Source organism: Centroberyx gerrardi, chromosome 2, assembly GCF_048128805.1.
Source record: "Centroberyx gerrardi isolate f3 chromosome 2, fCenGer3.hap1.cur.20231027, whole genome shotgun sequence".
Lineage (NCBI taxonomy): Eukaryota > Metazoa > Chordata > Actinopteri > Beryciformes > Berycidae > Centroberyx > Centroberyx gerrardi.
In genome coordinates, this window is record NC_135998.1 from 32639225 (window position 1) to 32654331 (window position 15107).

Sequence of the window (15107 nt, forward strand, 5' to 3'; positions counted from 1 at the left end):
AAACAGTATTGTTGTTATATGCAAAAGGAATTAGTAGCATGTTTCATTCTGTGTGCTTTAATGTTTATTAAACAGGTCAAGCTTTTTCTCACTGCATTTGCAACATGATAGGTTTCCCTCCCCATCACACAGTGGTACTTTATGTAAAAAACAAGATGGCGACTAAGCTTATGGTGACAGAGACTCATGAATTTTAAAGTAACAGTAACAGTGATAGTGGGGATGTGATCATAATAACTGCAGTAATAGTGCTTTCATTATCTGTCATCTCATCATGAATACCTGTAAATGCACAGAATAATGAAAGAGTGTGTGTGTGTGTGTGTGTGTGTGTGTGTCCTCCAGCCGCATTGAACACCTGAAGTCCCAGAATGACCTTCTGACAATCACTCTAGAGGAGTGTAAGGGCAACGCTGAGAGGATGAGTATGTTGGTTGGCAAGTACGAGTCCAACGCCACGGCACTCCGACTGGCACTGCAGTACAGGTATATACACGTGCACGCTCACATGCACAGACATATGTACTTAAACAATAAGCCAGTGGTTCTCAACGTGGGGTCCGGGAACCACCAGGGGTCCTTGAGGGACATGCAAATTACTGAATTTAAATTCACATTTGTGTGTGTGTGTGTGTATGCGTGTGTGTTTTCTCTCTCTCCTCCAGTGAGCAGTGTATTGAGGCATACGAGCTGCTGTTGGCCCTGGCTGAGAGTGAACAAAGTCTGGTCCTGGAACAGTTCAGAGCTGCCGGAGTCGGCACCATAGGTAAGGAAGATACTATATGACACTTGTCCACATGTGTATATATATACACTACCAGTCAAAAGTTTGGACACACCTGATTGAATGTACTATGTTTTTCATTCTCTTAAAGCCATTTTAAGCGAAATGCTTATGCTTAAATGCTTGAAATAAATAGTGAGGTTGATGCCTATGTATGAATTTCTTTCCAAAGCCTTTGCCTTTCCATCAAGGCAAAGGGCGGCTACTTTAAAGAATCTAAAATATAAGATAGTTTTGATTTGTTTTCTTTTGGTCACTGCATAATTCCATTTGTGTTATTTCATAGTTTTGATGTCCTTACTATTATTCTGGAATAATAATAATTATATGTGGAAAATAGTAAAAATGAAGAAAAATGTGGTGTGTCCAAACTTTGACTGGTAGTATATATATCCCTTTGCACATGCAATCCTTCACTCAGGGCCCCCACGTGTCGGCAAGCATCTGGCCTGCCTTAGTGCCCTTTAGCAAGACACTGAGTCACTCCCAGCTCCAGGAGTGCTGTTCTGTAGCTGATCCTGACCTCTGACCTCCTTGTGGAGGAGAGCAACAGAAAAAGCTATTCGGTACTGATTGGTACTAGGAAGGGAAAAGGTTTATGTTTTTGCATCAATATAATTTGGTGCACAGATATTCTAGTGTTAGCCACATCCTGCAGATCTAGAGACACTGATCAACTGCCATGCCTCTCTGCGAACCAGTAATGCCTTAAATTAACCTTACATTTTCATTCATTTACATTATTTCAACTCTTAAGTCATGCAAAATCCCCATAAAATTAATTAAGGGAGTCGTTAATGGAGGAGATCCCATCTAAACCCCCTTAATCTTGACTCCTTACTTTCTAATTGAATGAAAAGTTCAGGGAGACAGGAACTTTTCCATTAATTTCCACTTAATAACCCTGTAAACCATGCACACAATACCTTAATTACTAGTGTCTCTGTGTAACAACCCATGAATAAATCCCTTATAAACCCATGATACTAACCTTACTTTTTTTTTAAAGCTCTTATTTTTAATGGATAATCAGATGCACTCGGCTGCTCTGATCACACAGTGATTCAGATAATCCCCACCTACCTAAAGAGGATCCAAACCTGCTGAGACTGATACAGTCCTGACTGACAAAATAACAAAGGAAACAGGAGTAGTGATTTTCTTTTCTAATACCATCTGTATTCTCAAAAAAGTTTAAAAGCTTCTCACAGTAGAAGACTCAATAACACCAGTGAGAGCAGGTTTCACAAGCCGAATAAAAAAACTTTTATCATGCTTATGTGTATACAACATGATTGTTTATAGACTCTTATTGCCTTCTGCGTGCACAGGGGATCAGTACAGCGAGGAGAGCATCGGCCAGATCCTGAAGCGGGCCCACGACAGCAGAAAGACCGCCGAGAACGCAGCCAAGGACCTGCTGACCCGACTGGACGGTAGCTGTGGAGCTGCTATAGCTGTCAGCGGGTGTAGTGTCCAGCCTTGGGAGAGCCTGTCCTCTAACAGCCACACCAGGTGAGAGGAGAAGAAGACTTGAGATTTGCAAATTTTGAAATCTTATTTCCGGTAGGACCGGATTTTTCACCACATTTCGCCCCAGCCAATTCTGGTGTGACTGCGGCATTAGGCAGGGATTGTACAGCGCTGCTTCAGAAGCGTGGACCAATCAGATGGAGACCTGTAAGGCAGATGAAGCGACCAATGGTGGTGAGACCTGCGGCAGATGACAGGAGAGTGAGGGAGAGAGAGAGAGAGAGACAGGCACACAAAAAAGAACAAACATGCAATGTTTGATGCAAGAATGATCTGAACTTCAGACACCACGAGAGAGTGTGTCAGCCAACACATTCTCAAAGCTTAATGTGTTGCCGTTTATTATTCTTATTCATATTATCATCATTATTATTATTATTATAGCACCACCAGCTCCACAGCCAGCTCATGCGATATGGACTTTACCAAGGAGGACGAACAGCGACTGAGGGACTACGCCCGACAGCTGAAGAATGACCGCGCCGCCGTCAAGCTGACCGTGCTGGAGTTGGAGAGCGTGCACGTGGACCCCTTGAGCGTGGACGTGAAGCCTCGGGGCGACGTGCACAGGCTGGACCTGGAAAACGCTGTCCTTATGCAGGAGCTTATGGCTATGAAGGTAGAGGGGAAGACAGAGGAAAACAGATACTTTTACTTACTTATCCAGAGTGGTGGAAAAAGCCTTTACTTAAGTAAAAGTAGCAATAGCATAATGGAAAAATACTCCATTAAAAGTAAAAGCCCTCCATTCAAAAGTTTACTTATGTAAAATTATAGAAGTATTAGCAGTAAAATGTACTTAAGTATCAAAAGTAAAAGTAATCATTTCAAAGAACGGTCCCTTTCAGAGTGATAAATTATTGAAGCATGAATCTGTAGGAAGTATTTTAATGTTGTCGGTGTAACTGCTCCATATACTGTTGGGGAGTTTAAACTCTAACAATGCAACATATTTTATGAGCTTATCGTATGTTTTGCATGTAAAACCTTATTCTGCAAAGTAACTAGTAACTCCAGCCAGCAGATAAATGTAGTGGAGGAAAAAGTACAAGATTTCCCTCTGAAATGTAGTGGAGGAAAAGTAGAAAGTCTCACAGAATGGAAATAATCAAGTAAAGTGCCAGTACCTCAAAATTGTACTTAAGTACAGTACTTGAGTAAATGTACTTGATTCCAGGAGTAGGCAAATTAGCTTTGTGCATGCTTTGTAATGTGATTAGTTAAATCTTATGAGGGGGTGTGTGTGCACACTTACGTAACCAAGGTTTTTAGTTTTCCCTTTTTAACACACTGGCAGAAATGAATACGTTTTGGTTTGTAATCATTCCAACATGTTTAGTTAAGTTTAAGATTATTACTTGGTACTCACTCACTATTACTAGTACTCACATGGCAGCTGACAAGTCATCTGAAATACGTGAGCATCACAATAGTGTTTAGTTTAAAATGTACACACCATGATGAAAACGAGAAGAATAATAGTCGCATAATAAATTAGCAAAACATTGTGAAATAAAAAGACAAGACATTTCAGCACATAGCCAGGTAAAAAAACTGCACCAAAATATGAGCAAAGATATTTCCACATATATACTGTACATGCACACGTATACACACACCTATATATATGTATATATATATATCTACACATATCAATATGTATACTGATAAAAAAAATACAAATAAAAAAAAATACATATATATATATTTTAAAAAAATCAATAAATAAATAAATATATATATATATATATATATATATATATACATATATATATATATATATATATATATACATATATTTTTTTTTTGGGGGGGGGAAATAGTAATAGATTGGATTGTTGGTCTAATCATGTAATTCTTCTTTATCTTATATTTTTACTTAACTTGTAGAGCACTGTGTTTTGATAAGTGCTCTATAAATAAAGGTTATTACTATTATCATTGTTGTTATTATTATTATAATTCTAGGAGGAAATGGCAGAGCTGAAGGCCCAGCTGTACCTCCTGGAGAAAGAGAAGAAGGCAGTGGAGGTCCGTCTGAGTGCGCGGGAGGCGCGGGAGCACGCCTACCTGGTGCACATCGAGCACCTGAAGGCCGAGGTGGAGGAGCAGCAAGGGCCGAGCAAAGACAAGACCGCCGGGGCCAAGGTGGGAGTATAGGGGGGGAGGATCATCTCCATAAATACACACATCAGTTTTTAGTTGTGTATGTATATCAGGGTTTCCCACAGGAAATTTCGGTAATGCTTTATTATCCGGGTCCACAATTTCCTAATCATTTCCTAGAAAGGAACTGTTAATTTCTTAGGAAGTTTCCTGGAAAGAACCATGAAATGATGTAGTAGTTATATAGAAAATGTCAGCAGTCTGGAGGAGTCGATAAGATACTGTCAATTTCTAAAAGAGTTTCCTGGAAAGCACTGCAAAACTATAAACTATTTATTGGAAAAATAATAGGCAGAGGTTAATAATCAGAAGTCATTATTCATATAATTGTATAATAGTTAATTTTAGTTCTAATTTTCTATATAACTGCTTCATAATTTCGTGGTTCTGTCTTGGAAACAACAGAAGAAATTGGAGGAACTTACCAACCAACTACTATTGAACTCTTTCTCTGTTTTCCCTGTAATTAGAACATAAGTTCATGTTTTTTTCCAGGAAACTTCCTAAGAAATTAACAGTTCCTTTCTAGGAAATTATTAAGAAATTGCGGACCTGGAAAATAAAGTATTACCCAAATTTGTTAGTGGAGGTGGTAGTGCACGTCAAACTGGTATCAACTTGTTTGATGGCTAACGAAGGCTACCAGTAAATCCAATGTTGTAACAATATAACAGCCTTACTGGGATGCTCCCAGTATAATATGCTCATCATTGCTGGCAATGTCATTTTTGTCCAGCAGATGTTGTGGTTTGATGTATTCAACATTGGCTATGTTCAACATTGCTTTTGGTCTCAAAACACAGATAAACAAAATAAATAAAAATGGAAGTTTGGATTTTATAGGATTTGTTATATTTTCAAACTCATAATAATTGTAATGGCTGAATGTAGCCGTTTTGAAATCTGTTTGAAATCTGTTGTTTTTGACTGTGTTGCTTTTCAGATTTCTTGTCATAAATCTGTGTGATCGCTGATCTGGATGTTGTGTTGTGTTGTGTTGTGTTGTGTTGTGTTGTGTTGTGTTGTGTTGTGTTGTGTTGTGTTGTGTTGTGTTGCGGGTCAGGACTTCGGAGACTCGCCAGCCGCCAGCTTGTCCGACCTCAGGACTGTGAATGACAACAGCGACCTGGCTGCAGAACTCACCAATGCGTTCAGACGGTAGGACGTGTGTGTGTGTGTGTGTGTAGGTGTGTGTAGGTGTGTGCATCCATATAGATGTAATAGATGTAATAACTAATTATAGCATTAAAATGATTGGTAACTACTGAGTAATATAGCAGTAAAAAAAGGTTCCTGTTTTCTGTTATTTTCGTAGAGTTACTATGGATTGTAAGGTTTGTATACCTATACTATGTGAATATTGTACTTGTATGTCTTTTCTAAAATATATAATATATTATTGCATGCATTCTACATTATAAGCAAATGAAAACCTTATGAAAAAACATTGTTTATGCACAGGTGTAGTCTCTAAATCAATGGCGACAGTGTGTCTCTTGTGGGGTAGTGCCATTATCTAATACAATGACTGGTAAAAGCACCTTTTTTACTTGTATATTACTCAGTAATTACCAGTCATTCTAATGCTATAACTAGTTATTACATCTATTTTACTTGGATATTACTATATAACTCCGGTCATTATTTCTGGTCATTATCCTTATTATATACATGTGTATATATACTGTATATGTATATATAACTTATTTCCGGTCATTATCATTATTGCACAATTAATGCCATGTAATTTAAAGGGTCACCTATGACTCATGTTTACACTTTTCTAAACATGTGAATAAGCAGGTTGAGGAACAATGCAACTATTCGTAGCTCATTTTCTTTCTTCAAACCACTCTGAGAGACTCACACAGGCTTTTATATCATCTTGCCTGACTGCTGAAATGCCTCATGTCTGCTGTCCTGTCTCAATCCACAAGCCATGGCATGCTATTGAGAAAGATGGAAATGCATGTGACGGGATCATATTACCCATATTTTAGCTTCCCTGCACTTATCTCCTGTTGGTTTGTTTTGTAAACTCTGTTTTAATAAGTGCTTTTATTTGTTACTGTTTTATTGACTGTACAGCACTTTGTAACTTATTCAAAAAGTGCTCAACAAATAAAGTTGGGTCCATACATTTGCTCTGATGTAATGCAACAGAGTGACAGAGAAGTCTCTTAAGACAGTGTTGGTGTGTGAATAATATCAATATACCTTTTTGTGGTGTGTGACATTTCTGTTGGTGTGCTATTGTCTTTTACGTTCTTGATTGATTATCCTCTTGTATGCACTCCATTGTAATTTCTAAAAAAAGTCTGTGTGCGTGTCTCAGGGAAAAGAAGCTGAAGTCTCGTGTCCAGGAGCTGGCGGCAGCATTGGACCGCCTGACAAAGAGCAATGACGTCCGCAACCAGCAAAGCGCAGAGTTTGTCAACGACCTCAAGCGGGCCAACAGGTAACCATGGCAACACTAACAGGCATGCGATTGGGACAAGAACAGGGTTGGAAGCAAGAAAGGGCTGGTAGTCTCAGTATCGGGGGCTTGTTACTCAAAAAAGAGTAATGTATTACTAATTATAACTTACTCATTTTGAAGTAATATCATTACTTATTACTCCCTGGGATCAGTAATTCGTTACGCTACTCATTACATTACTCTTTGTTACACCCCCAAAATTGGAGATTGGGTCCTCTCTTCCTTTCCAGAATCAGGATAAGTCAGTTTCCTCTCCTGAATGATCAGGAACCCAAACAGTGTGGATGTCCAACATTCTTGTTATCCTTTCACTGGATAAAATAGTAGGGGAATACTTCAGTGGTACTGATACTGTCGCACTCGTTCTGAAAAAACGATATCAAACATGATTTAGATATGATGTGTACTAGGGTTGGGCGATAGGACGAATATATCGGCTATCGGTAAATAATTAACCTGTAAAGCGCAACTCAAAGCGTGCGCGAATAGGAACTGGCAAGAACTTGACAAGCTGCACAATATGCACAAACGGCAACGCAAAGGCAAAGCAAGAGTGCAGTGAAAGGAAACGCATCGTGCATGGGGGGTATCACATTGCCCAAGCTGCACATCACAGTATGTTACTGCCGATTATCACCAGTTAACTTTAGACACCGACCGATCCTTGCCTAACCAAGACCCACACCAGCAAGCAAAGCAAATGAATCCACAGGTTTATGGAGTACAGCAATCCACATTCTTTCTCTGCTTGACTCGGGGACAAGAGAGAAAAATTCAGCTCTTCAAATGAATCTCTCTTCACAAAGCTACACATAGACTAAACCAATTTTCTAATTTTTCTACTAACAAACTTTTATGCTATCAAAATGAATTGGAGGATGATCTTTGCCTGATGCACATTTTTTCCTCTTCATTACATGCTGAAGCACAAAGTAACTCTGTGCTGCTTTATTTCTAAATTAAAACAACAGCCTTCAAAAAAAACTACTTGTGTTACCTGGTAAATTTGGTTATAATTTCCAACCAAAAGCACTTGAATGAGCGTCAAGTCTTTATGATTTCTGTACCCGGAAACTTACACGGTAACCTTGAAAGCAGCATGACAGGGTAACTCACGTGACCTGATTCGCCGCCCCCCCCCCTTCTCTTCCCATGCAGTAACTTGGTAGCTGCCTACGAGAAGGCCAAGAAAAAGCACCAGAGCAAGCTGAAGAAGTTGGAGGGCCAGATGATGGCTGTGGTGGAGCGTCACGACACGCAGGTTCGTATGCTGAAGCAACGCATCGCCCTGCTGGAGGAGGAGAACGCCTGCCCGCGCACCAACGAGACCTCGCTATGAAGGGACGCGTGAGGTAAAGGCCGGTCAGCGAGAAGGCGTCGTTGCTGGGACGGAGACCAAGATGAGCTGTCAGTGAGGACACACAGAAGTGCTGAAATAGGACCTGTGATGGGACTGCCTTAAAATCCTCAATGATCTACATTGAGAGCTTACTTGCAGCATTTGTTAATGAGCAATACACTAGAGACCGCTAGAGAATGCTAAATGGATGACTCAGAGAGCAGTATTGAGTGACTTCACATTATGTGTGTGTGTGTGTGTGTGTGTGTGTGTGTATGTGTGTGTGACTGTGATAAAATTGTCTCTCCCTTCCTTCCCATTCCATATTCCAAAGACATGACTGAGTTCTAGGTCATAATCGTGCAAATCGTTTCCTGATAATGATAACATTTTTAACAAAATCACAGCTATACAAAAGTGAACTAGAAATTATAGTGGAAAATGTGTAATTCTCTATTTTTTATATTTTTGGATAGCATTATTGTAAGATTATCTGATTATCCTTTTCTGGCGGTTTTATTGAAATGTCTCCCCCCCCCCAAGTTAATCGCATTGTTTTACATGTTTAGCTTTGGTATGTGTTTCGCCATCTAAACGTTCGCTTGCTAATTATTGTTTCATGTCAGTGTCCACACAGCGATGCATTTGTTCACTCGTACAACTGAATTACTTCAGTGCATGACTTGTGAGTCATGTCTGAGAATGTGAAGGTGACATGAAGAGTGAATGATGTCAGATGCAAAACCCAGGAATAGACTGAACTTTTATGCTGCCACAATTTAACCCTATGATATACCAGGTCAAGTGTAATGATACCAAATTGTGTCATGATACCACATTGAATAATACATAAAATGAACTGTTAATTAACAAAAGCTGGTGTCTGTATGTACTATGAATTTTGATGCATGAGCAATACTTTTGATACAATACTTAAGAAGCTTTGGTATTATAGGTAGGCCTGTCATAAGACTTTGGTCCTGGGATTCCTGAGTGGTATTGAAGTCAAGTCAGATTTATTTATATAGCCCTTCATCACAGAAGCATGTCTCAAAGGACTTTACAAAGACAGACAAAGATAGACAGGCAAAACATTATGGAAGGTAGACAGACAAGTTTTGTGAAGATTGGACACGCAGTCAATTAGTTATGACAAATGTGTGTTAGCCTGTGACTTTTGTCAAGTTTCTCATTTAAAGCTGGGGTAGGCAACTTCATAACTGAAAATCATAGCTAAAACTGTCATAACACCTTTTCAGCTATGAGTAACTCAAATGGTCTGAGAGAAGATCAGGCCTCTGTGATCGCCCCCTACCTCTGTTTTCAGGCTCTCCAAAACCTCACCGCTCCCGGTAGGCCTCAACCAATCAGGTGAGCTCTCTGTGAGGTCTAGGCTATGGCAAGCCAAATGGGGCAAAACGTGTATTGTAAGAGTCCTGCCTGCCCTGCAAACTGCAGAGAGAAAACTACTATATCCACAGAAGAGATGAGGTGAAACAGCCAGAATCCAAACTGAATACTGGGACTAGAATAAACTTGTGTACGGAAGCCAGTTATTTTCCCCACTGCACAAGAGCTGTGCATCAGGAAGAAGCCACATTCAGGTCAGTAAGTCAACCTTAATCAACTTAGAGTTGATTAAGGTTGCCGCCTGAGCCTCGTTTGGAGGGAGGATTTTTTTGATACATACTTACAAATTCTTGCTCATTTCTCCAAAGTTGCCTACCCCAGCTTTAATTGCGGTCATATTGTTCAAGTTATTTACAATGGCTTAACTTTTGGAAAACATGACCCTTGTTCTTGGTAGTTTATTACTTTGGAAGAGACAAACCTGGATTTGAACTCACAATCTTGCACATATGAGGCTGATGTTTCACCTACTGAGCTAAACTCCTGTTATGGCTTTGCTGAGGAGAAACTAACAGGAGAAGTATTGTGATACTGCAGCCTATGATTGACAGTGCTAACCACTTAACCACATACAACTTTATAGTGCTCTCCATTAATTAATAAATCAATACTAAATCACATGGGTTAGAAAATTGCTGCTGCACTGCTCTCTATGGGTTGAAACTTCTGGCCACACCCCAATCAGTGATGTCAAATCCGGTATTTTGCCTATGGCAGATGATGCCAAACACCTGCTTTGAGTTTAGAGGGTTTTCTGCACTATGTGATTTAGTGTTGATTTACTTTTCATGAAACTGAAAATAATCACAATACATCAGGGACTTCAACTCAACAACCTTGTGCTCCAAAGACCTGTACCTAAAGCACTCTGCCAGCTTCCACTTTTGTATTCTAAAGTGGGGAAATACACCATCAGAAAGAATATTATAACTGTATTAGTGCCCTCCATTAATCAATTTAAACATGACTTTACAGACATCATCTTGAGAGTACAGAGATCATTTGTCTGATAAAGACTGATCAAACGATATTGAACATGTCACATTCTCAATTTATCAAACTATTTGCTGCTGCACATTTCGACCTTATGCTCAGTTTTCAAGAATTTTTTTGTCTGTTTACTAATTCAGGTATGACGCGTGGGATCACAGTCAGTTTTTGCTATAAACACAGGGGCGACTTCAGAATCGGGGGGTAGGTACCAGGGGCTCAGCCCAGAGGAAGCTACAGAACCATACTAGGGGGCCAGGGGTATCCTCCCCTGGGAGAAATTCTTAAAAATTTCAACAGCAGAATGCATCAAAATGCATCAATTTGACATGAACATAGATGGGTGTAAATGAAGCAGCATAGTAAACACTTCAGCAGTCTGTACAGGCCTACAGTGATACAGTACGGCCCCTTTCACACATGTAGCCTGTTCCGTAAATTTAATGGCACGGTTCATGACAATCAGTTCTGCCAATTTCACTGCTCAAGAAGTTGTAACATTACTAGTAAAGTTTCGTATTGACTGTATGTGTGAACAATGCCAGAACATTACCGGCACAAGCACGCACAACGTTAGGACGCTCTGACTTAGGACGGTCTGTGACGAAAGGTCACAGAGCGCACCTGTATAGGACGCACCAGGTGTTCAATAGACTCCATGGTAAAACCTCTTGCGGCAGTATTGGACGCCTACAACGTTCTCTCCTAGACCACGGAACACGGAAGCGTTACAGAGTCTAGCCTACATTTTCTGCCCAAATAAGGGATTCTGGTTTGCTGCATTACTTTGCTTGAGCTCCTTGGTGCTAATATTGATTTTTAAAAATTGGTTAATATGATTGTAGAGCAATTTCAAGGCCGAATGTAAAAAAAACAAAAAAACACTTGCATTTTAGCATTTGATGTCATCTGCTAATTAAATCTGGCTCATATAACAAGTTATTTTAGTGGCATCTCAATAAACTGCATAAAATATAGCACTTTATAACGACTGTATTGTTACCTCTACTTTACAATAAGCATAATTTACATAGAAGAACGCAACCAGGAGTTCTGTTTTTAAACGTTGCATAATCCATTTCGTCATTGAACATACCTCTTTCTGCCCGTGAAACACAGCTGATGAAATCGCGGCAAAATAGCACCAACAAAAGTATATTTTTGTAATTTTTTTTATTATGTCCTCTTATAACATCAACCTTTTGGTTCAGATTGTATTGCATCTTTGTAATATTGACCAGTTTGCCTTTTCACACCATAACATTGCACTCGGAAAAACTACAGTTTGCGCTGTTTAGCACTTCAAAATAAATGCCCTGCTGTGTGGGTTTTGTAGTTTTATTGTTGTTTCTCCCATAGTAGACGTTGTAAACATGGAATTGACATTGTTACTGGGGTATTTGAGGGTGGAAAAAAACAAATATTTTGTCAGATTTGAGCCATCTTAATGGGAAGCAGAAAATATTGCATTTCAACCCAACTCAGTGCCGCCCGCCATCAGTAACCCCACTCCCATGAAAGTACAGCTCAATAGCTTTCTAGAGAAGTTGACCCCATGCTGCCCAAGAGCTGTTCTGTTGCTGCATAATAAGCCTTCAAAAGTGGCCTTGGGTCAGAGTTCAAAGGGCAATATTGCAGTGCAGGAACCACCCATGTTCTTTATATTGACATCTGTTACTCTCCAGGTCAAGGCCTTTCCAAATATGTCTTCAAGTTTGTCCTACAGCAAAGTTTAATTTTCACCTGTCTGGCTCCAGCCTCTTTCAAGCATAGTTTCTGAGACCCTTTCAGAAAAATTGTAAAAAACTGAGCTTTCTGTCAGCAGTTATTTTTGGATTCTTCTGGCTCTCGTGGACGCTTACACCGGCTTATAAGGTAGTGTGATAAGAAAAAATGTTCTTATCCAAATAGAACACAACTATTGACAGAAAGCTCGGTTTTTTACAATTTTTTCAAGATAACATACTGACACCGGTATGATTATACTGTGAGCGTCGTGTTTTGCAAAACAATGTTTATCATAGTTTTCAAAGACTGTCGCATATGCCTAGGTTTCTATTGCAGTAGAGTGGGAGGGGGCATCCCGGAGGCAGCTAGCGAAGTTATGGTTTCTACTAATAGGGATCATGACGGAAAACATGTTATTTGGGCCCAGGGTTCAAAATACCGAACTATTCCTTTAATGTAGTGTCCGAAACATTGTTTGGTCGTTGCCCATATAGTTCACTATATGACAAACACTGCATAGGGAATAGTGAGTGAGTGAACGAGTGAACCATTCTGAAAGCAGCTTTTGTTTCCTGGCTCTACCTTGCCTCCTCTGACCTAGACCAGACCAGCTGGGCCCTCGGTTCACTGGTCCCTTCCCCATCTTCAAGGTAGTTAGTCCATCCGCTGTTCGTCTTCAGCTTCCCCGTACCCTTAGTTGGGTCCACCCTACCTTCCATGTCTCCCGGATCAAACCTGTTATCCAAACCCCACTTTCCCCTCCCACCAAGCCCCCTCCACCTCCCCGTCTCATTGACGGCTCCAACGCCTACACGGTGAAACTCCTCTTAGAAATCCATCGCAAGAACAGTACGGCAGCTGGATTGTTGATTGCAAGATTTCAAGATTTAAATGTAGTTATCATCACACTATTGTATTGCACTGTCAGTAGGTTTGTAGAGTGAACACATGTAGATTAATATGTGTATATATGTAGGTCCATACGGGATAAGTGTCAATGTATGTAGGTTATAGGTGTCATGCATGTATGTATATGATATATGTGTGTCAATAATTATGTGTTGTATAATATGAATTATTGTATGCTTAAATGTTTTTAATGTGGACTCTTGGAAGATTAGCCAATAGGCTAAAAGAGATCCAAATAAAATCAAAATCAAATCAATCGCCGAGGTAGGGGACTTCAGTACCTGGTGGACTGGGAAGGGTATGGACCTGAGGAGAGGTGTTGGGTCCCGGCCAGAGACATTTTGGACCCTTCCCTCATTAGGGACTTTCATCGTTGCAATCCTGGCCAGCTGGCTAGGACGCCTGGAGGCGTCTGTAGGAGGGGGGTTCCTGTCACGAGTGCTGTCACTTCCAGCTCAAGCACCTGATCCAGTCCTGATTCCCTGTCCTTTGCCCACTCCAGTCATCATCCAGTCCAGTTCTTCTCTCTCTCTCTCTCTCTCTCTCTCGCTCACTGTTTCCTGCCAGTCACCAGGTGCTATCCATTTCCCAATCAGCCACTCCCTATATAAGACTGTTTGTTTCACCCTGTCTTTGCCAGATCGTCTTGTGAGCTTTCCAAGGTCGTCCCAGCATTGTTTCCTGTATTACCTGTATCCTGATTACCTGAATTCTGTCTGTTTACTGGACTTGTGATTTCAGTCTGCCGGACCTGGTAATGTTTTTGCAGTTTCCTGACTGCTTTTCCAGCTAGACCACTTGCCTGCATATTGTTTTGAGCCTGCCTGCTATCTTCAGCAATCGGCCTGCGGCCTCGTGCCTACGACCGAATCACAGCCGTGCTGATAATACAGTACAACAGCACTCCCTCTAGTGTGATATTGCTTTTATACAACAGTTGTATAAACAAAGCTATTCATCAAGAATATTGTATACAGCACCTACTAATCGTCTCTTTTTATCCCTTTTATTTAGAATTCCCCCTATCTCAGTTGAAATTCTATTTCTAAAGTTATCTGTTATCCAGTTTTTCAATTGCAAATACTTAAAAAATTCTATGTCTTTTAGTTTATATTTATTCTTTAGTTCCTGAAATGAGAGTACAGAGTTATGGTTTATAATATCCGATAATTTCTGAATTCCACAGTTTATCCACGTCTCCCAGTGTAGTTGGGCGTTTTGAATAGTTATTGATGGGTTATTCCAAATTTGTATATGTTTGGGGATTTCTATTTCTTGACCTAGTATTTTTTTTTTTTTTTTTCAAGCATTTAATGTACTATTAATTACAAAATTTACTGTTTGGATTTTTTGCTTGGAGAAAAGAGCTAGAAGAAAACTATTAGGCTGTAACTGATGATTTTCAATATCTATCCACGGTTCCTCATTTGTATTGTTAATTATATGGTCGATATAAAACATTTGAGCTGCGTTATGATAAAGCTCCAAATTAGGAAGGTTTAGGCCTCCCTCCTCTCGAGGATAATGCAATAATTTTCTCCTTAATCTGTGAGCTTTGTTAGACCAAATAAACGAAGAAATAAGTGAGTTCACTTCTTTAAAAAAAGATTTTGGTGGGGTAATAGAAATTTTGGCAGCCACATCATCTTGAACAGGTTTATTCTACCTATTCAATAAATCTTCAAATCAGACCACCTTTCAATGTCTTGCTTAAGGTCTTTAATTAATGGGAGAAAATACTTTACAACAACTTAACAGATTCAATACTG

General features: G+C 39.8%; 1 protein-coding gene across 1 annotated transcript in view; it reads left to right on the plus strand.

The window, feature by feature from the left end:
* The window catches only part of mcc (MCC regulator of WNT signaling pathway), a 37392-nt gene extending 27467 nt beyond the window's left edge, over positions 1-9925 (plus strand). Inside the window, exons 11-18 of the mRNA XM_078287164.1 lie at positions 346-486; positions 666-766; positions 2116-2299; positions 2702-2936; positions 4286-4465; positions 5547-5641; positions 6819-6941; positions 8121-9925. Coding sequence (XP_078143290.1) covers positions 346-486; positions 666-766; positions 2116-2299; positions 2702-2936; positions 4286-4465; positions 5547-5641; positions 6819-6941; positions 8121-8301 — 1240 coding nt within the window. The 3' untranslated portion in view covers positions 8302-9925. The remainder of the gene's footprint in view (positions 1-345; positions 487-665; positions 767-2115; positions 2300-2701; positions 2937-4285; positions 4466-5546; positions 5642-6818; positions 6942-8120) is intronic.
* The last annotated feature ends 5182 nt before the right edge of the window (positions 9926-15107 follow it).